Genomic DNA, 23,599 nt, shown 5'->3' on the forward strand with positions numbered 1-23,599 from the left:
AAGAAGTTCAGATACAACCAGACATGGAAGAAATAGTTCAGCAACAACAGCTAGAAGAGCCTGAAGGAAACGAACAAGTCCCTCCTTTGGAAACTAACTTCACAGAACTAGATGAAGATTTGGAACAGCCGAAAAATCTTGACCCTCAACAAGAGTATGAGGTGAATATGGAATCTTTCCAAGAGTCTAAGAAAAATTCGGCTGACATAGTAGAAGAATATCGAAAAATGTTCGCCGACATACAAAAGACTCCAACATCAGATGAAAATATTCAGCATAGAATGGAAGTACTGAAAGAAAATGTACGCAAATACAATAATCCTTTTTACTTACGACCATATAACGTTCAATCTTTGGCTGAACTCGGTGAAATAAAAGGTTAAATTTCAACAAAACATATAGAAATGAAACATTGTTTAAAGTTCATTCAGAACCTAACCAATATGGAAACAAACCTACTTTTGTTTCTGCAGACTATGGAACTACAATGAGATGGGGTCATAAAGCTAATCCGGATAGGTGGTTCATAAACTTACAACCTCAATTCCAAGAAGTTGTAGACGCAATGGAAGTGAATGGTGAACCAGATATAGCTGGTATTTTCAGCGCGGCTTTAATGCCATTGAAAGATATGAAACATGCAGATATTTTGGACCAGTATGAAATGAACATGGCTGATGGAAATATAACACCTGACGTTCTAGAACATTTATCTCAAAGAACTACACAGAACCATAGAGATGGTATATTTGGTGAATAGTTTAGAAAGAAAGTTAGGGAGAGAGAAGGAAGAGAACCTATTGTACATGACCTTGCAAACGAAAGTTTGCAAAATGTCATAAAAACTTACTTTGCAGACAATGAACCGAGAATGGATGAATATTTAAGAAAACTCAAATGGACAGTACCAAATGAAATGTTAGTATTGAAAAACATGTTCCTTGACAAAATAAAACCAACTACAGAAATAAATGACGCAAGACTGAAACATTGGGTAAAAGCTTTCCCATTCACAAAAGATATTATTGGTAACATGGAAAGAAAACCAGAATGGCTACAAAAACATATATTTGGAAACGAGCTTATTCCATATGGACAAGCTCTGTTTGAAGAGCTTGAACCGGAAACTTAGGAAAGAGTCATGCAAACAATACGCGAAGACTCAAAACAAACTATGACAAAATCTTTCTAGGATATAGGTTACCTGAGATGGGCGACCAGAGCCCAAAGGCAAAAAGGACATGGGAAATTTACAACATACTAGGTGAACATGAGGCAAAGATGCAACAACTTGAAGCAGAGGGCAAGTTACCAAAAGCGACACCAAAGAAGAAGAGTAGAACAAAGTGAAAGTAGTGAAGAAGTAACTTCATCTAGTGAAAGTAGTGGCAATGAAGGAAAAAGAAGAGTTAAAAACTCAGTCAGGAAGAAAGTAAAGCTTGGTCGAGTGGGTTCTATTATGACATATAAATCCAACTATTCTATATTTTTACCCATATGAAATGTACGCCGCTCAGAATATAACGCCAACAGTTTTGGATGCCATGAACGGAAATGTTTCCGAATGGTATAACGAATGCGACAATGCCATTAGAAGGTCAGAAATAGTTCCTGGAACTTACGAATATACAACTGCTGTTTCTTATGGAAACGTAGGTGAGTTTGGAGAATGTTCTTCAACAACAGTAGATATTGCTTGCGACAGGTTTCATATTATTTCTATTGACAACTCATTCTTATACGTGGAACAAGACATTGAAATAAAACCTTCTGCCAAGTTGTCTGACAAGAAAGGTTGCAATGGAATTTTCTATGTCGGATACCAATATGCTCCAGAAGTTTTCATGGGATATAAGATATATTCTAACTCTGACTTAGTTCAAACAGTAACATGGGCAAACTATGAATGGTTCGCTTTGAGAAACTCAGTACAACCACAAGCTAGAGAACAAACAGACCAGTATGCAACTATTGAGAAAATAAGAAGACTTGACCCTAACGTTCCAGGAGTTTATGTTAACCTTTCTGGACAAACTGCAGCAGCAGTAACCAAAGTAAAACTGAAACTTAGAGTTCCTTTGTCATCTTTCCTCATCTTCAGGTTTTTAAGATACTTGCCAAACTGGGCAGGAAAAATTTCTATCGAACTTACTCCAAGCAAAAATAACTTAGTCATTGCACCAACACAAGACCCATTCACTCTTACAGACGTAAAGGGAACAAATAAAACATCATTCGCCGAATTTTGCAAAGACAAAGTTGACTTAGACTTTGGTTTCTCAAACCTCAACACTGAAGTAAACTATTATTTCAATGCTGCTGGAGATGCTTGGGACCCAGTTAAGTTCACATGCGAAAAATTTGAATGCAAGAGAATAGAAAGCAGACTTGCAGTCTATATGTTGGACCCAGATATTTCAAATGCTTTAGCTGCCAAATATATTGCAGTTCCACTTATGTTCCCTATACACCAAATATCTGTCAAAGACTTTGCAGGTGAAGTTGGAAACCAAAGTGCTGACCCAGGTGCAAGAACAGATATTGCTTTAACAACTGCAATGAAACATGCAGATACTATGTTTGTACTGTTCAGACGAACTATAAATGACTATTCTTGTTTCTACAACCCTGGTATTAAATATCATATAAACATAGATGGCAAATATTATCCAAGAGAAGAATATTCTACAGTTGAGGATATGAGGTCATATAACTTGACATTAGATGCTATGAACTTTAACAACAACTTCACAACAACCATTAACCCTGAAATGCAAAGTTCTATTATGCCATATGTGAAAGTATGGACTCATACAGGAGGTCAAAAAACTCAATATACAAATGGAGACCGTTCAAACTTTTGGCTTGGCATTCCATTTGCTGACTCAGAAGACTTTATGGGTGGTATTTCAACTGTTGGTACAGTTCAAATACAATAACTGGTGACAGAGACGGTCCAGATGAATTGAGAGCAAAGAAGTTTACAAAACCAATAGCACTTTTCACGGAAGATGCTCTTTTGAAGATTCGTTCGATGAAACCTGCTGGGGCTCCTCAGATTGGCATAACGACAGCTTCCATCGAGCAGATTTTGGCAGCAGGTCAGTAAGTTGTTCTTGAACTGACTTCTCTCCGTCAAATATTGACAGTACGCCATTTTGACATAATATTGTATTATAAACTTTCCTTTAGTAATATCGGTCAGTTTTGAAGTTATATTTTTGTCTGCTTCAAGAACTTTCACCATTTCAGTTATACCAACTTTCTTTGCTTTATGAAAATATTTTGGTTCAGCAAATATTGCTATTCTATAACATTTTCCATTGTTTGTGTAAAGAACTATTCTGTCAATGTATTTGTATTGTTTGTGAGTATAAACTTTGTTCTGCTTCAATTCAATAAGATATCCGAATACGTCCATCTTTTTATTCTAAGTAAAATGTCATTTCCGAAAAATAGAAGCATAAGTGTTTCAAAAGGTTTAATGGCGGTGGCAGATGTGAAGTTAAATTCACCAACTCAAACAAACAGTCAAAGTGTTGTTGTCAATGTCAAAGACAGAGATGTTGAAGTGGGGAAACCATACGAAGACGAAGATGGTATAACAATTGTTCCTGTAAAAGAACCAACATATCCTGAAGTTAGCAGAGACTTAAGTTCTGTTGCAGATATTCGAAACGACTACCAACAACTGAAAGACAAACTTCAAACTCAGGAGAAGATTTGTCAAGCTTTAAGTATAATGTTAAACTTGGTCGAACACAACCCTGTAAAAGTGAACTCATATGTCATTGCACCTCATGAAGTTTTGAAAGAACTATTGAAACTTTTGACAGAGGCAGACGATATAAACATCAAAGAAATAGAACCCGACATTAGTTGCTGTGGTGTTTCATATAATGCCATTGACAAGATATACGTTATGAAAGGAGGTGAAACGTTGAACTTAAAATATAGTTTCCCAGACGTTATAAAAATATTTGACGACCACAACATTTCATTAAATTTATTTGCTAAGTAAATGGCAGAAGACATAATGGTTTATACTATTACGACTAAAAACCCTGAGTCATATAATTCTATAACAACAAACTTACAAAGTCCTCAAGGACGATATTGTAAACTAACCTTAAACACAATGACGACTAAAGCCTGTTTTGCTCTTTTGACACCAGAAGACTTTATTGTTGTGAATGGTAAAAAATACTCCTTTGAAGATACTTACTCAGATATACCACCAACAGGTTTTGTTGACTTATTTAATACTTTAAGTACGGGTGTAACATGTGCTGCAACTAGAGCAGGTTTCATTATGTTTGGATGTCCGACTGAGTTTACTATAAACGATATGAGCTATAATACAAAACTTATTTCTGGTTTTTACTACCAACAGTTTCCTATAACAGGAAAAGGTGTCATACAAGGAATGTCTATTCCATTGACATTAAGCACACCAATCTTATATATTGTTTCAAACTTAGGTTCAAAGTGTTATTCGAATGTCGACAGAAACTATTATGACCAAAAGATACTTATGCGTATAAACAATACTTTCTCTGCTGGTTTGCCTATTGTTCATTCGAATGCAGAATTTTCAACCTTAGTGAACTCAAACACTTTGGCAAGTATAACGTTGACATTAGTTGACGCAAACTTTGTTCCTGTAAAACTTTTATGTCCTATGTATTTGTCAATGACGGCAGAAAGTTTCGAATTGGAAGATGCAACTGGTGAAAGTATTGTATTACAAGAACAACTTCAACAACAAATAGCTCAAGAACAAACAACAAATGCAACAACAAAGTCAAGAATAAAAAAATATTATTTTTTATTTTTATAAAAATGTACAGAATAGATGTTTCAGATTTTTATGACTTCCAAGCATTCAGAAATATGTGTCCATTTAGAGACTATAACAAAGCAGTCGAGAATTTGAAACGTTTAGTCATTTATGTTGACTCTGCCCCAGAATGTTATGTCATGAAAGAATGGGATGTTGTCTTTAACAAACCAAGAGCAACAATAGTGTCTGAACAAGAATGTAGACAGAAACTTAAGAAAATAAAAGTTGTACAAGTTGGAATGAAGATGTTAGATGCTTGGGATATCTTATTGTCAAAGTTAGAAGATTTTTCAGTTCGAGGTATAAAGTTCTATACACCTTCTCCAAACTTCTATTCTATCTTCACTGGATATAAATATGAACAAGTAGAATGGAAACACAGTATTATAGAAGCTTGGTTAGACCATGTCAAAGAAATTATATGCAATGGAAACGAAAAGGTTTATGAGTATATCTTATGTTGGTTTGCAAACATCTTACAACATCCAAGTGCTAAAAATGAAACTGCTCTCATTATAATTGGAAAACAAGGAACAGGTAAGAACACATTCTTTACAGATATCTTATGCAAACTGTTAGAAGGTTATTCGAATCCGAATATGACAAACTTAGAAAACATCTGTGGCAAGTTTAACTCCTCAATAGAGAATATGAAACTTATAGTTTGCAATGAACTTCAAAGTATAGATACAACAAAAGTTTTGAACTCAGATGCTTTGAAGAGTCTTATAACAGACAAAGTTGGAGTTGTTGAAAGAAAGTATAAAGACCAAAGAGTTTGTGAAAATGTTGCAAACTTCATTATGGTTTCAAACAATGCTGTTCCGATGAAGTTAGAAAGTTCTGACAGAAGATATGTAGTTGTCAGAACGTCAGATTCTCATATGCAAGATACAGAATATTTTGACGACTTAGCAGAAACTTTGACATCTGACTTTTACAACCACTTGTTCTCATATTTCATGACATTAGATATTTCTAAGTTCAATCCAAGACAAATTCCACATACCGAAGAGAGACAAACATTGTTAGAAGCAAACAAGAGTGTATATGAACTGTTCATAGATGAAACTGACTTTGTGTCATTAGATGAAAGGTCTTTATATGATGAATATAAACAATATTGTCAAGAATATGGTTATATGGCAGCTTCTAAACGTACATTCTTGGCAAATGTCAAAAGTCTTTTAGATGTTCAGAATGGTGTATATACAAAGAAAAATTTTTCTGAGTAAATTTAAAAAAAATATTTTTTTATCCGATAGAAAAGATGACAAAATTCATCTCAGTAAACAAGTACATGTCAGGACTTAAAGAAGAACTAGACCCATTCACATATTTGAATGTTTACTTCTACCATTTTGAAAAGTCTTCATTCAGCAAAGTTTGGAACATCGAACCAGTTAAGTTTGCTATTGTGACTAAAAATGGTGCGAAATTTGAAGACTTAGACATAGAAGGTTTGTTAACAGTCAAAGAAAGTTTTGACAGAAGGTTCTCAAACCTTAAAGAAGGCAAAGCATACAAACTTGTTATACCTTATGAACCAAAGAAGACAGACGACTATGAATATTATGAGTCTAAAGTTGTAGAAGTTCAAGGTAAATTGGGTAAAAAGATTTTAGAGTCTAAGCCAGTGTTTACTCCTAAAGAGGAAGAGAACATTGACATTGACCCAGAAATGTTCTAAAAATAAAATTTTATTTTTACATGTCAAATTTCTTTTTCTCTGGAACTGGTTCAGGTTCTTTCTTCTCTTCTTCTACTTTCTTTTCTTTCTTTTCTCTCTTCTTCTTTTCTGGTGGAGTTATGTCAAATTTTGCGCAACCATATTTATGTAAAAGTTCTTTGTCCTTTAATAGCTCATCTATTCTGTTTTCTATTTCATCTTCAAGAACAGCGCATGTGTCTTCTTTGCATTCTAAGAACTTTTGTTGGACTTCATCTTTCCAATGGCGTCATCTCTGTCAACAAGTCTGTCATTGACAAATTTTAAGACTGCTCTGCTTAATGTTTTATGGTTCTTGTCATATTCCCAGAAACAGAACTTTAGAACAAATTCCCTTTCTTGTTTACACTATGTAAGATTTTATGGTCGACAGATTTTTGCTGTCGAAAAGCTTGTCTCGAATATAGATAGCGAAATCGCTAGACATTTTCTAAAAGATAAAATTTTTAATTTTTCTAAAAATATGTTAGAAAAAAAGTTTGCTGACATTGACAAGAAATTTGAGAATGTTTTAAACAAGAACAAGAGGAAGTTAAAATGCTCAGATAAAGCCTATACATGACAAGTTCTTATTTGCTCAGAATGGTATAACAGGTCTAATTGCACCACCTGGGTCTGGTAAGACTTTCACTTATCTTAAAATGGCTGCACAACAACAAGAACTAGATGAGAAGAACCCATTCTATGAGTTAGTTGTTATTTGTAGTACTTCTGGTCAATTTGACCAAACCGTCAATTCGTTCAAAGATATTATAAAGAAGTCTAAGTTAGTATGTATAAAGGATACTGAGTTGTTAGATTGGATAAAGAAGTACCAAAGAAGGTTTTGAAGTACAATGCTATAAATGAGTATATAAATTCTAAGTTTAAAGACCCAAATGAGGAAATGCAGAGAATATTAGAGAAGAAACACTTCAGAAACAAACAGAAAGAGATAGAATACATTTCGAAGAAATTGCAATCTTACGATTGGAAGACTTACCCTCATAGATGTCTTCTTATCTTAGATGACTTTGCTTCTCATCCTTTGTTAAAGAACAGAGAACAAGACATGTGTCGAATTCTTAAGAAGCTCAGACACTTTAACATCTCAGTTGTCATTTGTGTACAGAAAGCAAAGAGTTTAAGTAACGATGTTAAAAGAATACTTACTGACATAATACTTTTCCCCGGATTGTCCGAAGACGATTTCATGGAACTTATGAAAGAGTCCATGGCAGGTAAGTTTGACAGACATGAACTATGGGAGAAGTACAAAGTCATACAAGACCCTCATACTTCTTTCAGAATTCATATCTACGCAAACAAAGTTCAAATTGTAAAAAGTCAAGCTTGAAAAATCTAAGTGTTTAGTCTTAGTAAGATGGTAGCTTCTTAAAGCAAATTGCTGAGTTTTATGTACGTGAAGAGAAGTACAATGAATTCAATTACGAGTACAATTGCAATGACAACTAAGGCAACTATTTTTGTCTTTTGCCAGCAAGGGTACTTCTTCTCTTCCAATGGTTCGGCAGAACTATACTCACTCATGAGAAATGCCAAAACGGTTTAACAGAAAAAGTGTCATTTTTTCATGTCCGAAGACTCGAAGGTGCAACACTTCCAAAATACCGACGAACTCAGAAGAGCAGCATGGCAATATGTTCTTGACAACTTCTTTGAGTTCTCCAGGTACACCTTGGAAAATGCTGAAGAACTCCGACACAGAGAATTTGGAGAAATTGCGCTCCAATACTACCTTGACAAACAAAGGGTAAAATAAGACTAAAAACTTAACGTTTAAAAAGTGACATTTTTAATGAGCTCCGAGTCACCGAGAAAACTTGGTCAGATGTTAGCAGCTTACTTCCCTGAGGAGGATGGAAGCGTTACATACGTAAGGTTCAAAAACAACGAACCTGGAATTGCGTACCAAATTCGCAATTACATGACCATGGAAGAGTACGAAAGGTTTCTACAAGAGAAACCAGCTCTAAACAACTCAGAAAAGAAAGAGTAAAAAGTTTAATTCGTAATTGTTTATTTTTTTACTTGTAAGGGCAAGCTGCAAGAATGAAGTCGACTATCTCAGTCTTTGTCTTGACCAGTTGGACTGCTCTTGTAAGCACGTCTGTTTTGCGGTCTCCAGCTGGTGTTTGACCTTCGTAATTGCGCATGTTCTTGAGAGCTCCAGCTGTAAATGGCTGTAAGATGAAGAGTCTCTCAGACTGCTTAAGGTAGTCATCACGGTCACGAACCGAATCTGTGGTACGAGTAGAATTGGTCGACCTTAGGGAAGAGACTGAAAGCCTGTCATCTTCCATAGGGGCTGTGGCATAATCTTTGCGTAAACGGTTCAGACCTTCTTCGAACTCTTGGTCTCTCTTCGATTGGGATTGAGATTGGAATTGCTGGGGTGGAGCTTGCTGGAACAACCAAGGGTTGGGGAAGTAAGGCATAGGCTGAGGAGGGTAGTTCGGGAAGCCTTGTGGTGGGTAGTAACCTTGAGGTGGAAATTGGTAGTAATTTGGTGGAGGTACTTGCTGGAACTGAGGTTGCTGAGGAGACTGTTGTGGTTCTGCAGCTTTCGGTTCTTCTGGCTTTGGAAGGCATTCAGGAAGAGGAACGTCAGTCATCCGTTTGTGTCCTGTCGGAAGGAAAAATTTTTCCTGTCGGAAGGAAAAACTTTTTCTGTCGGAAGGAAAAACTTTTTCTGTCGGAAGGAAAATTTTTTCTAAAGTTCGACCAAAAAGTTCTCAATTTTCGAAAATTTGAATGGTTTACGGACGGACAACTGGAAGAGTTCTTCCTGTCGGAAGGAAAAATTTTTCCCTTTGTCGGGAAAATATTTTCCTGTCGGATGGAAGAACTTGGAATGCAAGAAAGACTTGACGAGGCAATTTACCTAATTGAAATTAACGACTGCGTAAAAGACTACTTGCGCAAGGTAATGAAGCCCAAGGTCAAGTTCACCACTATTTCTGGAAGGTCTACACTTCAGCTCGAGACTTCGACTGGAATTCCAATTCAAATACCAGACGGGACAGCCTACGATGGCATAAAGGACGCCAAAAGAGAAGCTCTTGTTAAGTTCCTAAACAAACGTCCTTGGATAAAAATACCAAACAAGGAGAACCCCCTACCCCATATGAAATTGGCAATTCAGTCTCTCCTTCACTTCTCTGGTCAGCCGTTCTACATAACCTGTGAAGGCGACATTCAGCCAGTTCAGTAAACATCTCATTTTAACTCACTTTTTTTATGTTTTTACTCACACTCGTACTCACCAAGTATGAGTACAACTATTTCAACTGTGAACCTTGTAGTGACCGGTCTTCCTGCAAATGCAAGTTCGGTCAATACACAGTTTATGGTGGCAAGAATTGAAATTCCAGACCCAACTCCAACAAGAACTCTCAAGTTACCAAGACTCGTGTGAAGAAGAAGCCTTCTGGTAAGTTTCTTATAGCCATATACATGGCATGTTTAGAGTAAAAACATTTTTTTTCATTTTTTGAATGAAGCAAGTTAAATTCGTCCCACACCAAACTCAATGGACCGATGAAGAGTTTCAAGCTATGGTTGAAGGTGTTGAGAACGACATAGACGGCGAACTTGAAGGAGCTCAAACCACAATTGCAACCAAAATTGCACAAGTCAAAGAAGAGATAGCTCCACTTAAAGCTACCAAAGCTACTCTTGACCTCACGGATACTTACCGTTTAGATGTCAAGAGAGGAATAAGACAATTAAAATTAAAACTCGTAAATTACGAAGCTATACTCCAGAAGTTAGCAGAAATGAGAAGACTTTACCAGAGCTACTTACATGTAAGGGACTTACCTTCAAGCAGTCCGACCAAAGATGAATTTTCTGACATTGTCCCAATTTTGTCCGAAAGTCAGCTCAGATGTTTTGAACTGCTCCCAACATATCCAGAATATGAACGTTTGCCTGAACTCTTCCGCAATCTCAAAAAACGTTTTTTGGTTCTCATGTTCGAAACTTTTATCGGAAGAGACAACAAACGTTCAGAAGAAGAACAAGATATTATTTTAAACTTGTTGTATGACATAACTGTCATAACAAGCTTTTTGAAGTAAAACCGCCATTCTCAAACCACTTCATTGTTTCGATGTCCGAACAAGCACCGAAGCCAAACACAATGGCAGATGTCCTTTCAAGGTTGCCAGACAAGCGCCCAGTTCAAATTCAAATTGCCCAATTGAAAGCTCATCTGACAAACACTATTAAGACTCTCCAAAGTAGTCTTATGACAGAGATGACCAATCTCAAAGCCGATGTCCTCATGAACCAAGCTTCCAATAAGAAATGCCTGAACGATTTCACGGAAACCTTGCGCAATTACGAGAGAGAGAACCGAGACCTTGCCAGACTCATCTACCGTTTCTTCGAAGAGATAGACGCCATCTGGAAGGTACTCGGAAAGGCCAGAACATGCAACACCGTACTTCGTGAGTACCAAATTGAAGAAGGAATTGTCGAGGAAGAAGGAGAAGAAGAAGAAACACGAAGAAGTTCCTGAAGCCGCTACATGGGCAACCCTTGTTGCCGATGACGGTTACGAAATTTCCCAACCCTACCCATACCAAATCCGCAACAAGGAGACAGGCAAGGTTCTTACCCCAGTCCTCAACAACTTGGGACACTTGAACCTTAACCTTCGGAATCGCGGTTCAATCTCCATGGGCAAGCTTGTCGCAATTCAATGGGTTCCAAATCCAGGCAAGAAGACGAAGGTCAGACACATTGACGGTGACAAGCTCAACAACCGTAAGGAGAACCTCGAGTGGTTCTAAGAGTAAAAAAAATTTATTTTAGGGGAAAACCCAAGTAAATTTAAGTGTTTAGTTGGATAAGTAGGCACTATTAATGGTAATTGGAAAATTAGCTCCCGACCTTTGAATTGGGCTCTTTCGTTATCCCAGTTGCGTAGGAGGTCGTCCCAGGGAGTTGGTAGAATTGCCAATTCAAGGACGATTTGTCCTCCCAGGCATTGAGGATGTACGCTCTTGGAGGTCTCATGACCTCTGCCTTGCACCAGACACCCTCTCCCTTGGAACGTAAGGCTTCTTCGAAGTGCTCGAATGCGATTGGCTGCTTGACCATCCGAAATGACACTTTTTGTCCGTTTGGTCAATGTTCGTGTCTCGTGCCATAGTCGACGAAAATACAGCAAACAGGTTATATATGAGTTTGAGACCAAGAATGGTGTAACTCGACCTGTCCGATTCAAAGACTCCGAGGGCGACCATGAAATTAAACGGAAATTAGCTAGGAAGGAATATAAAATGGACTGGTTGCCACCACCTCCACCTCCACCACCTTTACCTGTTCCTCAAGTAAATAAGCCTTTCCCGTTCCCAAGAATTCCCACATTTTAATTCAAATTCGAATAAAAATTTTTTATTTCATGCAATGTTTTATTTCTGTGCCGTCTTCAAGTATGCCCCAGTACTTACGCTTGGAGAGGACATGAACTTCGGTGAAAATTTTCCAATTAAACCCCATCTTCTCACCGATAAACCCATTTCAATGAGTTTGTTATAGCCTTCTTCGTTCGTCATGAGTGCGTCAATGTTCTCATAGTAAACCCACTTTGATTTGACTTCGGAGAAGAATTTGTTGTAGTTGTCAAGGACTGCCTTTGCGAACTGAGGGTAAGACCAATGTTCGACAATAGGTTTTAATGTGGTTACTAAGCCACTTTGACCTTGAGTGAATTCGTACTTCAAAACAAAAGGAGAAAACCTTTCAACAAAGTTGTCGACCTTCTCATAATGTTTACTCTTCATCTCTTGAGGTTTCTTAATGGAATATCCCCATGTCGAATTCATAAGCAATTTGAGTGTCATTGCAAGTTTGGGGTTTGAAGCTTTCCTAATATCATACAGTTGTTGTATGACTTTTCCAACTGTATAGTTCCTTCCCGGAACTCACCATCTTCGTTTGGAATTCCAGTCGGAATATATTGGACAAACCTCATGTATGCAGCGTTAAGGTCGACATAGTATATCTTTTCATCTGAGTCGAACTTGTCGCAACCAATTGGTCAGTTTGTGGAAATTCAAGTGAGTCTCTTATCTTCTGAGAAACTTCTCCTGTTATCTCATAAACATCGTCGAAGCAACCTGTTTCATATAAAACCTTCTGACCTAACTCAGATGCTCTCCAATACAATTTGACGTCAATTGGATGTCTCAATGGAAGTTTGTTTATAGCATCTTGAAGTTCTTGCAACCTCATTGGAAGTTCTTCTGGTTCAGGTTGGTATCCGAACATACCAACCCCTTGTGGAACTGTGTACTTCTTTTGTACTAGAACTTTGTCTGGAACAACTTTTGGTCTTGCTAACAATGAAAAGTTTGTTTCGTCTTTTGGTACAAAACTTTCTGTCAGCTTGTCATCTGGAATTGGTTCCAACAAACCTTTCTCGAAAAGAATGTTTACAGCTCTGACAATGTTGCACTTACTTTTACCAAAGAATGGGTTTGTAAGACTTTCGTTCAACATGAAGTGGTTGTGGACAATTACAATCTTCAACCATGGTAAGTCTTTGTCAACAACATAGTCGTCATGTGAAGAACCTTTAGCTGTAGGTATGTTGACTCGGATATTGACATTTGCCAACGGTGCAATTTTTGCCAATTGACCTCTGAGAATGTACCTTGTCTTCACACATGACTCAAGATACTTCATCTTCTCATCTGTAACAAGACCAGAGTTCCTGAGACATGTAAGAATGCAAGGTTCATTGACAATTGTTTCAATTGAATTGTAAATTCCATACCTTGTCAAGTCAATGTCAGACTTATTTATGAAGGGAAGTATCCAGCATGTTGTCTGACTGCTTGAGGGTTAGGTTGGTACCATTCGAACTTGACACTTGCAATTCCTTCAATTGCATTCAAAATGTCTGAGTCGGAGTCAACCATTTGTTCTCTCTTTGTAGTCTTGAAAGCGTCAAGAAGTTTTGCGGCTGTTTGTTCATTGCCATGTGCATAGTAAATGTGACCATCCAAATCTGTTATGGTCAATCTGAGATTGTGTCCTTTCTTATTTCCGTCTTGAATTGGCAGCAAGTACACCCATGAAGCCTTCTTTGTTCTTTCCTTCGTCAAAGTTTACTGTAAAGGTTCGACCAGATGTAATTTGACTTCTAACTTCACGATACTTTTCATATGCATATCTTGTTCTTTCCATGGGAGCATGTGCGTCTTCACCTTTTCCTTTTTTCCTTCTCAAAGGATGCAATTGTTCGTCATGTTTCCAGTAGAATCTGGCAAAGCCGTCGTGTCCTTCAACTTGAGGTTCACTAACATCGAAAGGCATGTCCATAAGACGTTCTTCTTCTAACCTCTCTAGTCTGTTTGGATAATTGGCACGTGCTGTTTCCAAATCCATTTCGTAGCGAAGACCAGACAATTTGTCATAGACTTTTATGGGTCTTCCCTTCCTATATTTAAAATTCTTCGAAACTCTCCAACCATATCTTTGTAACTCTGCTTTTATTCTAGCAGACTTTCTATCCATTCTATATGGGGGCATTTTTATAAAAATAAAAAAATGTTTTTTTTCTTTACTTTACATAACCGCCTGCTGCCATAAGTCTTTGACGCCAACCCATACCAGCTAATGAAGGTTGACTTGGTTTAGTTTGGAAACTAAACTTTGGTTTTGGTTTATCTTCAGTTTTTGGTTTTTCTTCTTCTATCGGTTTTTCGTCACTTTTCGGTTCCTCTGACTTTACTTCACTTGCAGGAACAGTTGTGTCGTCAACATCTTCATAAATATCATATGCCATTTGTTTTTGTTTTCCTTTCAACTTTTTGTGTTTGTTGTAAAGTTTAGAATATTTCGACTCTAAGTCAATGAGATGTTCTATAATGAACTGTTGGTCAGTGAAGTAAACTTTTCCATCTGTTGTCTCGAAAGCTCCTTCAGACTTCAATATTTTATTTGTGAGAGTCTGTTTCTTTTTTGAGATACTAGCCGTTCCATTTCTATGAAAAGTGACTTTATAGTTAGGGTTTGTATTTCCAGACCTGGCACTTTCTATTATTGAATTTTTCTCTTCATCTGTAAGTTCTTTGACAGGTTTTGACAATGGTTCTGAACTTTTTGTTTGTGGTGTCAAATCTACCGTTTCAACTTCTTCGGTCATTTCATCTCAGTAAAAAATTTTAGTTTGGTTTGTTTTCAACTGGTTGTTTAGGTTTTTTAAGTCGGTCTAAAACTTCCTGAGGTATAGAAAGAACTTTACAAACACGTGGTGTAAAAGGTGGTCTTCCATGACTTATTCTGTTTAAAGCTGCATTGTTCATTTCATCTCAGTAAAAAAATTTACATTCCCCAAGTTTGAGGTGGTTGCGGTTGGTTATTGTTACCCATTGTTGTGCATGGTTATATCCTCTGTTAAAGAATCTTTCACCTTGGTCATATAGTGTCCTGCTTGGTTATAGTAGTCATTTGCTTTGTTATAATAGTTTCCTGCTTGTCTTCCTACATTGTCCATCCATCCTTGAACTTTTCCTCTTGTTTCAGGATTTGGAATAAGATTTGTTGCATCTCGTGCTACATCCCAACCTTTCTGTACAGTTTGTATAATAGGTTGTGCTTTCTCTTTAAGTATACCTAATGTACTCAAAATCTTCCTTCCAACTCCAAATACACCTCTGGCTATTGTTCCCACTGCGGGTAAAAATCTGATGCGACTCCTGCTAATGCGCCAAATAAACCCATTTCTTATAGGGTAAAAAATGACGAATCCAAACAAGGACCCCTATGTTTCTAAAGCGACAAAGAAAGCACTCATGATAAAAATCTTTAGTTCAACACCAAATGCTTGGTTTATGGATATCTTGGAAAACATTCCGAGAGTTAGAACAGATGGACCTCCATACTGGTTAATATTTGTTGGTCAAAACACAAGATACTGTGAAGCCATACCATTATGGTCCAAAATATTTTAGATGTGAAAACTGCTTTGACAATATTCGTTGACAAATACCATCCAACAAAACTGACATCTGACTGTGAAAGTTCTTTCAAATCAGATGATGTAAAAAACTATCTGCGTTCAAAAAATGTAAACCAATATTTCATTGTCGACCAAAACCATTCTGCTCTTGGTGTCATTGACGGTTGTATAAAAATGTTAAGAGACTTAAACCAACCACAAGGTGGTGAAGCAAATGAAATGTCATATGACGACAAGTATAGACACTTCTCCATGGCAAAGATGAGACAAGTTTTAAATATTTACAATAACCGTAAACAAAAAGGTTTGGGAAACCACTCCCCGAAGAAATGAAAAACAACCCTGACTTAGAGAAAGACTATATATTTAATAATTTAGTCAAAAAGAGACAAACAAGAAAGAATGCCGGGCTTCAAACTTCAGAAAGGTGACAAAGTAAAAAATAGAAATACCTAAACGCGACCCATATGAAAATACTATTGACTATGACAACAATGGGAACCCGACAGGTACTCACATTCGTGTTCGTAAAAATAGAAGAAAGTATACAAGAGAATATTATGAAGTTTTAGGCAAACATGGCAAAATGTACACACTGCAAGCAGAAGATAAAACTACTATTGCCAGACCTCGTTTCAAACTTGTCAAAGTTCAAGGTGGTATACTTTCAAAGACAGTTCCTAACAAATATAAGACAACTCCTGACGAATATGCTAAAGAAGTTGAAAATGACGACTAAGCAATTCTATACCATGCGTAAACTGTCATGTAAGGTGGCATGTATTCTTTACTTTGTCCCGTTGTTTGCGTATATCCTGAAACGAAATGTGTATGGTTTCCTCTCCCTGAGTGTCACTCCAGTAACAATTTATAGCAAACTTAACTCGTCTTTAACATCATATCCTTTACCTTTTGTCATTCCTGACCAATCCCAATATCTATGCTTATGCCAACCTGCTTGAGATGTACTTAAATCTATGTAGTGACTGTGTGCAGGTAAATTTTCACCTGAAATCGTTTTACTTCCACCTGTTTCCTTTGAAGAGTTTGCACAATACAAAAACCTGTCGACTATTTGTTCCCATGCACCAACACCAAACATTACTTGAGGACCTCTTGCTTCCATAGATGTATAAATAGAACCTACTGGGTTCATTAAATCAAACATATGAGATATTATAGGATTGTCTCTTTTGAACTTAAAATATAGTGCAACTATTTCAGGTTTCTTCTGGTTTGTGTCAGAATATTTTTTATAATATAATCTTATGTTTTCAGGTAGGTAAAGTCTTGACTATAATATTTATTTCTGTCATCTGTATAATAATATACTATTCTCGTTTTTTCTATTGCATTATATCTTTTATATCTATAATAATCTAAATATAATGTTAGCTTTTGTCATCTACATGTGGTGTTCTGTCGTCATCTCCATAGTCATAATAATATGGTGCTGGAGCTGGGTCAGGCAATGTCATATCTGCCATTTCATAAACTCTTAAATATTTCTTTTGTTCGTCTCCATATAAGTTTAAGTAGCAGTTGTTGTCTAATGGAACTTTAACTTGTGTACCATCATTCTTTTTATAGCTTACATACATTTCATTGTTATTTTTCGGAATGAGTTTACACCGTGTACCATTTTTTAAGGACTGTACAAACTGCCATCTAAAATATTTATTTCTTCATTGACAGAAAATCACCAACAATAGTTTCAATATTTTTTGTTCCTATCAAACTTTGGTATATTTCATTGACATATGTTTTATCTGCTTTATTTTCAAGGCTAACGTTTAAGTTGTAATATCAGATATAGAATGTGTATGTCCAACGTCACTTTTACTGTTTAAGGTTTTTGTAAGTTTGTAATATTTGCAATGGTATGTGTATGTCCAACGGCACTTTTCCTGTTTAAGGTTTCTTGTAAGTTTGTAATATTTGCAATGGTATGTGTATGTCCAACGTCACTTTTCCTGTTTAAGGTTTCTTGTAAGTTTGTAATATTTGCAATGGTATGTGTATGAGTCTTATCTGCTTTTGTCTCTAATGTTTCCTTAAGACTTGGTATTTGGTTAATATAATGTATATGAGTCTTTTTTAGAATATTCGTTTTCAGCTCTTGTCACTTCACTTGACATTTTATTGTCAACATATGTTTTTGTCTGCTAGTTCAGGATGAGTATGTTCTTTTGTTGCATAAGCATTGTTAGCTCTTTCTTCTTCTTTTGCTATTGCATCGTCTACATATTCTTTGTCAGCTTTGTTGTCAACATCTGCTTTCAAAGAAGTTCATTTATAGGTTTCTCGTTTAAAGTTCCTTTTGTTGGATTTATACAGACAGTATGGTTCTTATTGTCTTGAAATAGAAACTCATCTGTCATTGGGTTTATTGTCAGTTTTAAGTCACCCCTTTCAATGACTCAGATATCTTAGAATAGTTTGAAAAGTTTGTTGTGTTCTATTTAGAGCTTGCATAATGAGTTGTCGGTTGTGTTGTATTTCTCTCATAGACGCTGTTTCATTTGACATTTTTATTATAGATAAAATATGCTTCCAATAGAAAAAGAAAATTCTAGAGTTGCTACAACTAAACCATTAGATGAACTTTTTACTAATGTCGGTCAAAAGTTTGAGACAGATACCGTAAAGCATGAAGGCTATCGTTTGACTACCCATTAAGATGGTTAAGAGACCCATCCGTCACAAAAGCTATTGGCTTTCGTAGAATGAAGTTCATTTCAGAAGCCATACATGGTTTCCCATTTACGGTCGGTTTTGAAGTTCGATACTATAACAAAGAAAAACGTATGTATGAGAAATTTGAACAGGGAAAACTTTTACAAGTTAGTTTGCTTATAAACTTAGAAACAATCTTCAAGCTTTTCAAGAAAAAAATAAACGACATCTATATTGAATATGCAAACCAGTATAACATTGACGAAGGAGAATACCATCTCGATATTATTTATGACAGGAAAAATGCAACTGTTAAAATCAATAGAAATAGAAGACCTTGGAGAAAACGTTTATATTTCTACAAAATATAACAACTTGGCATGGTATAGATTTATGAGGATGTTAAATCAGCCTGCAGCAATATCCAGTACACCCGGACTATTATGAAGTCGAAAACCCTAATGGAACATATGAAAATATTTTCGACCAAGATGCTATTATTGTTCATGCTTCATTTTCTGGCGCCCAAAACTCTTTCTTATGCTTGGCAAATGACTTTTACGAAAAACCTACAAAGTTATAGAACCACCAGTGGAAGTATTTCAGACTTTCAAGTATGGTTTACTACAGATGGAAGAAAAAAGAATAATTCCATTATACCATGCGTTTTACTTAGAACTTAGTTTTCATATACAACTACTATCGAACGGTAAAAATATAATTTTTTAATACGGTTGAGGTGTTGGATTTGGTTGCCAACTAGACTGTGGTGCAGGTTCAGGCTGTTGTATAACAGGAGCTTGCTCTTCTGGTTCAGGGTCTTTAGGTATAATACCAACGAACTGACCTACTCTTTTACCAATATTTTGACACCGTTCCATATCCTCTTCCGACAGATTTTATTCCATTCCATATACCTCTTCCAACATTTCGAAGAAGTTTCCTATCTTACTGAAGAAACCCATTTTACTATATGTAAAAATCTAATGTCCGCCTAGTCTCTTACGTTTCCTGTTGAGTTCCATAGCATTCTTTAACTGGAGCTCATACATTCTGTTTCTCCTCTGGTAGAAAACATATTCTGGGTCAACTCCTGTGTTCGCGTCATCTGCATAAAGTTGTTTATATCCCACTTCAGGGTTTGTATAAAACTCTTTCCATCTCATATTTGCATACCATGGTGGCAAACCTAACGCAGCGTCATTTGACATGGCAGTTTGCATTTGTACATCTGTTGGCACTTGACCATAGTTTGCCATTGCAGTTTGTATTCTAACTTCATTTGGAATATTCTCTGGGTTTGGTTGTCCAGGTTGCTGTGCATTCGCTAAGTTCTGTGCGTCCATTTAATATTAGATAAAAATATCTCTTACGAGTACATATGCTGAACATTTGCAGGCATTGGTTCATCTTCATATTCTCTGTACTTTTCTGCCACGTCAAATAAATAAATGACACAATGGAAAAAACCTAAAACAAGTAGTCCTATTTCAAACCACATTTACTTACTAATAAAATTTCTTTGTTATGACACTTTTCTCCAGTTTATAGGACCTCTCTCATATTCTATCTTGTCATATCTAAACTCATAGTCGTATGTTCCTAACCATCTTCATAACTTTCCAAACCACTTTTATCGATGTAAAGTAAAAGCATGGATGGTTATGTATAACGTCTAAAGTTTCTAAAGAGTCTCTCAAAGTCCAGTCTACTTGGTATTGAAAATCCCATGTGTTATAGAACGGCGGGTCCACTATAAAGAAAACATTTTCCTTGTCTTTATATTTTTCATACAACTCTGTCCAATGACATCTCACAAACTCTATACCCTCAATATATTTTTCTATGTTCTCTTTGAAAACATTTGTATAGTTAAGATATAAAACTTTTGACATAAGTGTTTCAATGTCATGTACTCTTATAGCACCACTATATAATAGTCTAGCAGATATACTATCCCAGTCTATATATTCTGCTTTTTTCAAAACCTCTCTCACAATATTTTTCTTATCTAATGGTATACGTTCCATCTTACCTATAGGTATCTTTTCTTTTAACTCTTTCAATATATTGTTTGTGTCTGGAATATGTTTGAGACGGTCCATATAGTTGTCGAAGTCATTGCATATAATCTTTGAGTCTGGGAATATTGTATGACATAAATGGGATATATAGAAACTTCCACCGAACAAATCTACAAATGTTAGACCATTCGGTAGTTTCTTAAGTTCTCTCAATATAATATCTTTACATCTACTCTTATTTCCAAAGAACGGTAACGGTGGTTTTGTAAAATTCATTTATATATAATAATAAAAATGTTTTTACCTGAAAAGTGACAGAAAAGTGACAAAACATGAAAACATATATAATTTGTGAAAAGTGACACATTATATAATGTTTTCGACCCAGAAGAAGGCTTCTTCCCAGAAACAATGGAGGAGGAAGAAGAGGAGGAGGAAATACAAGACTCTATCCAAGAAGAGTCCTCCGAATTCACACCAGAAGACTAACAATTTTCCGAATAAAAACTTCATTTATACTAAACATCTTCGGGGCTAGAAGGGGCGCAGCCCCTGGAAGCCCCACTTACCTGACCTAATATTAAATTATTTTAATATCTTGAATTGAATTTACAGATTTCATTATTCAAAAATGCATATAGAAAAGGAAAGAGATAACAATTGAGGGATTTATCCATTGATAATTCTGTTTGAATGTCTGTTAACATTAAATTGATGTATGGTTATGTTGTGTGCACGTGAGGGAAAAGGGAGACTTATTTGGTATGATTATTTTTTATCAAGCAACGCGCCTGTAAAAACAAAGTAAAAGTGTCGATTTTTTGAATTTATTTTTATTCAAATGCTCTCGCAGCTAGATTTTCCATCAATTCTATCTTTTTCCATAAGAAATCAAAATCAAAAAGTATCTTTTAGTTCCTCACTAAATAAATACACTCTTCATATGAAAAAAGAGATCAAACCCTATACAATTTTTTTTTCTATTAGCAATTTGCAGCAACTAGATCTTAAAGTTCAATTTGTCGATGATAATTGCAAAATATCATTTATTCCTGTTCCGGGATTGATATTATGCAAGTATCACTCAAATGGAAATTTCAAATTCTTGGCTAAAGCAGATTCGAAGAAAAATTTGTTCAAATTTGGATTGAAAACCCCGTATTTTTCAATACTTAAGGCTCAATATTCAATTGCTTTTCAATTCTCGAATTCAAAAGATTTGAAATTCAAATTCCATTGCAATAATCAAAATAAACTACTTTCCAAGCTAAAGATGAACTACAATATCCCTAAAAACTCAATTTCTAATGCATTAAAGATGAGTTACAAATTTAATTACGATAATTTACTTCAGAATGAGATAGGATGCAAATATTCAAATAATTCATTAACATCATCTTTATCAGTCAGATGCAGTACAATAATTTTCAAGCACTATAAGTTCGGAATTATTGATGAAATTTATAATTACGGATTATCAAACGACACACAATTTTGTATTTACATTGATCAATTTAAACGTGCAGATAAATTTCGTGCAACTTTTTCAATATCTCACGATAAGAATTTCTTTTTAGGAATTTCAAAAACTTGCTCTTTTAACTTTGGCAAATTAAAATTTAGTGGTATGATAGATTCTACCATCAAACCACGTATCAAACTCCATTTAAATTTTGAATAAGCCTTAAAAATTGAATAAAAAAGTTTATTTAAATAAAATCAATCAAAATATTTCCCTATTGTTGTTGTTGAGATGGCTGTGTTTCGGAAGTTATTGTATTATTATTAGTTGTGGTATTAGAAGGTTCTTTAATGAGTTTCCTAACATCATCAAGGGATAATGGCTCGCTACAAGATTCTAAGGTCTTCAAAGCATTGTCATCAATTCGTTCTAAAACGTGTTTCTTTTCTTTTTCTGGCTTATATGAATCTAGTCCAGCTTGAGAGCGGGATTCTGGTTGAACATCGAATGCAGATTTAGCTTTAGCACTTACTTTGTCCATTATCTCTATAATGGCAGTTTCAATATTTGTAAGTGCAAACATGACATTTGCAGAAGTGACATTAGTTTTTTCATCTGGCGACTTCTCCCATGAACAACCAAGAAGTTGGTAAAGTTCATCAATTTTCTGATAGTTAACTTTGAAAGCATCTTCTGATTCTTGCTTTTGTTTGGCCAGATCGTCAAGCTGGGCCTTTGTGTCTTCGATATCGTTTGTAATTTCTTCGAGTTCACGTGCCTGTGATTCATCGTTGCTTTGTGAATTTGACAAAATAACATCATGCTGCATCTCAAGGGCAGAAATTTCATCTGTAAGGCGTGTACGAGTAGCTCCATGTTCAACAACAAAATTAAAGAGTGAGAAATTTTCTCTCTCCAGATTTTCTGCTTCTTGGAAGAGTTCTTCTGTTGATTTCATGTTAAGAAGTTCAAGAGTTTTAGAAATTTGGGCTTGATACTCTTCTGTTTGCTTGGTAATTTCATCTTGCGCTTCTGATGTACCGCTTTGTGAAATAATTGTTGGGACAGATTGCAATTGTTCATGAGGCCTATTTGAAGCGATTCTTTGACCCTCAATTGTTTGAGTTAGACGATCCATATCGCTTTCAAAGTGTTGGATTTCAGCTGCTTCATTATTCTTTAATTCTGCAATGCACATCTTAAGATTATCTCTCTGAGAGTAAGAGTCGTTTGATGTCCTGATTTGGTCTTCAATAGTTGCAGCAAGAGCAGCACATTCAGCCTTGGACTTTTCAATAACTTGACGGAATGTTGTACGATCTTTTCTTAATTCATCAATTTGATTACGCTTATCAGCAAGTTGTGTAAGGTTATTGTTGTAGCGAACAAGAGACTTATCGAGACGATTTTCCATGGTACGGATCTTAGCTTGTGCTTCCTCAATTTCTCTTGATTGAGCATACATTCCTCCAACAGCAGACCTAGCTTTGGAGACTCTATCTTCAAGTTCGCGACGCTTTTGGTCCTCGGCAGCATAGTCAGCTGATAATACACTCAATTTGTTTGAAAGGCTTTTTTCAGTATTCTTAAGTTGGTTGAGATCTTCATTACTATCATGGGCAGCAACGGCTTGATCATAGGCATCGATTTGCGCTTGCAATTCCTGGTTCTCTGCACGAATGGTTTCATTGGCTTGCTTTTGCTTATGAATTGCACGCTGTTGCTTACGAACTGTATTAAGTATTTCGTCTTGGGGGAACTTCATCATGCGAAGTTTGTTTCTAAGCTCCTGCACTTCCGCCGGATTCTCCATTTCTAAAATAACGGATTTGTCAATTTTCAGAACTTATATCTCTAGAAAGAATCTTATCATTTATTGGAAATT

At 35.9% G+C, this 23,599-nt stretch overlaps 13 protein-coding genes and 9 pseudogenes across 22 annotated transcripts, besides 1 other annotated feature; 13 read left to right on the forward strand and 9 right to left on the reverse strand.

Moving 5' to 3' along the window:
• The first annotated feature begins 430 nt into the window (after positions 1-430).
• Positions 431-17,581: a mobile genetic element.
• On the forward strand, positions 1,503-2,101 carry TVAGG3_0326720 (uncharacterized protein; the record flags this gene model as incomplete). The annotated part of the gene is made up of 1 exon (XM_051230294.1): positions 1,503-2,101. A coding segment is annotated over one exon (599 nt), but the record flags the coding sequence as incomplete, so codon positions are not given.
• Positions 3,485-3,984, forward strand: TVAGG3_0326730 (protein of unknown function, DUF4106 family; the record flags this gene model as incomplete). The annotated part of the gene is made up of 1 exon (XM_051230295.1): positions 3,485-3,984. A coding segment is annotated over one exon (500 nt), but the record flags the coding sequence as incomplete, so codon positions are not given.
• On the forward strand, positions 4,022-4,756 carry TVAGG3_0326740 (uncharacterized protein; the record flags this gene model as incomplete). Its single annotated transcript, XM_051230296.1, has 1 exon — positions 4,022-4,756. A coding segment is annotated over one exon (735 nt), but the record flags the coding sequence as incomplete, so codon positions are not given.
• TVAGG3_0326750 (uncharacterized protein) lies at positions 4,843-5,471 on the forward strand (the record flags this gene model as incomplete). The annotated part of the gene is made up of 1 exon (XM_051230297.1): positions 4,843-5,471. A coding segment is annotated over one exon (629 nt), but the record flags the coding sequence as incomplete, so codon positions are not given.
• Positions 5,806-6,078, forward strand: TVAGG3_0326760 (Poxvirus D5 protein-like family; the record flags this gene model as incomplete). The annotated part of the gene is made up of 1 exon (XM_051230298.1): positions 5,806-6,078. The coding sequence occupies one exon, from the start codon at positions 5,806-5,808 to the stop codon at positions 6,076-6,078; it is 273 nt and encodes a 90-aa protein (XP_051100028.1).
• On the forward strand, positions 6,114-6,533 carry TVAGG3_0326770 (protein of unknown function, DUF4108 family; the record flags this gene model as incomplete). The annotated part of the gene is made up of 1 exon (XM_051230299.1): positions 6,114-6,533. One exon carries the CDS (start codon positions 6,114-6,116, stop codon positions 6,531-6,533), a length of 420 nt encoding a protein of 139 aa, XP_051100029.1.
• Positions 6,550-6,999, reverse strand: TVAGG3_0326780 (annotated as a pseudogene). Its single transcript has one exon. A coding segment is annotated over exon 1 (450 nt).
• Positions 7,036-7,908, forward strand: TVAGG3_0326790 (annotated as a pseudogene). The gene has a single exon. A coding segment is annotated over exon 1 (873 nt).
• TVAGG3_0326800 (uncharacterized protein) lies at positions 8,371-8,571 on the forward strand (the record flags this gene model as incomplete). Its single annotated transcript, XM_051230300.1, has 1 exon — positions 8,371-8,571. The coding sequence occupies one exon, from the start codon at positions 8,371-8,373 to the stop codon at positions 8,569-8,571; it is 201 nt and encodes a 66-aa protein (XP_051100030.1).
• TVAGG3_0326810 (uncharacterized protein) lies at positions 8,600-9,187 on the reverse strand (the record flags this gene model as incomplete). The annotated part of the gene is made up of 1 exon (XM_001318659.2): positions 8,600-9,187. One exon carries the CDS (start codon positions 9,185-9,187, stop codon positions 8,600-8,602), a length of 588 nt encoding a protein of 195 aa, XP_001318694.2.
• TVAGG3_0326820 (uncharacterized protein) lies at positions 9,412-9,786 on the forward strand (the record flags this gene model as incomplete). Its single annotated transcript, XM_051230301.1, has 1 exon — positions 9,412-9,786. The coding sequence occupies one exon, from the start codon at positions 9,412-9,414 to the stop codon at positions 9,784-9,786; it is 375 nt and encodes a 124-aa protein (XP_051100031.1).
• Positions 9,819-10,030, reverse strand: TVAGG3_0326830 (annotated as a pseudogene). Its single transcript has one exon. A coding segment is annotated over exon 1 (212 nt).
• On the forward strand, positions 10,130-10,654 carry TVAGG3_0326840 (uncharacterized protein; the record flags this gene model as incomplete). Its single annotated transcript, XM_051230302.1, has 1 exon — positions 10,130-10,654. The coding sequence occupies one exon, from the start codon at positions 10,130-10,132 to the stop codon at positions 10,652-10,654; it is 525 nt and encodes a 174-aa protein (XP_051100032.1).
• TVAGG3_0326850 lies at positions 11,712-11,956 on the forward strand (annotated as a pseudogene). Its single transcript has one exon. A coding segment is annotated over exon 1 (245 nt).
• TVAGG3_0326860 lies at positions 11,979-12,854 on the reverse strand (annotated as a pseudogene). Its single transcript has one exon. A coding segment is annotated over exon 1 (876 nt).
• Positions 12,968-14,105, reverse strand: TVAGG3_0326870 (annotated as a pseudogene). The gene has a single exon. A coding segment is annotated over exon 1 (1,138 nt).
• Positions 14,152-14,517, reverse strand: TVAGG3_0326880 (phage tail repeat-like family; the record flags this gene model as incomplete). Its single annotated transcript, XM_051230303.1, has 1 exon — positions 14,152-14,517. A coding segment is annotated over one exon (366 nt), but the record flags the coding sequence as incomplete, so codon positions are not given.
• On the reverse strand, positions 14,916-15,314 carry TVAGG3_0326890 (annotated as a pseudogene). The gene has a single exon. A coding segment is annotated over exon 1 (399 nt).
• TVAGG3_0326900 lies at positions 15,526-16,291 on the forward strand (annotated as a pseudogene). Its single transcript has one exon. A coding segment is annotated over exon 1 (766 nt).
• Positions 17,582-18,099: 518 nt separating the features above from the next.
• TVAGG3_0326910 lies at positions 18,100-18,873 on the forward strand (annotated as a pseudogene). Its single transcript has one exon. A coding segment is annotated over exon 1 (774 nt).
• A 338-nt stretch (positions 18,874-19,211) lies between these two features.
• On the reverse strand, positions 19,212-19,574 carry TVAGG3_0326920 (uncharacterized protein; the record flags this gene model as incomplete). Its single annotated transcript, XM_051230304.1, has 1 exon — positions 19,212-19,574. The coding sequence occupies one exon, from the start codon at positions 19,572-19,574 to the stop codon at positions 19,212-19,214; it is 363 nt and encodes a 120-aa protein (XP_051100034.1).
• A 2,412-nt stretch (positions 19,575-21,986) lies between these two features.
• TVAGG3_0326930 (coiled-coil domain-containing protein 63 family) lies at positions 21,987-23,530 on the reverse strand (the record flags this gene model as incomplete). Its single annotated transcript, XM_001297700.1, has 1 exon — positions 21,989-23,527. The coding sequence occupies one exon, from the start codon at positions 23,525-23,527 to the stop codon at positions 21,989-21,991; it is 1,539 nt and encodes a 512-aa protein (XP_001297701.1).
• Positions 23,531-23,599: the final 69 nt, after the last annotated feature.

This window comes from Trichomonas vaginalis, chromosome V (genome assembly GCF_026262505.1).
Source record: "Trichomonas vaginalis G3 chromosome V, whole genome shotgun sequence".
Lineage (NCBI taxonomy): Eukaryota > Parabasalia > Trichomonadida > Trichomonadidae > Trichomonas > Trichomonas vaginalis.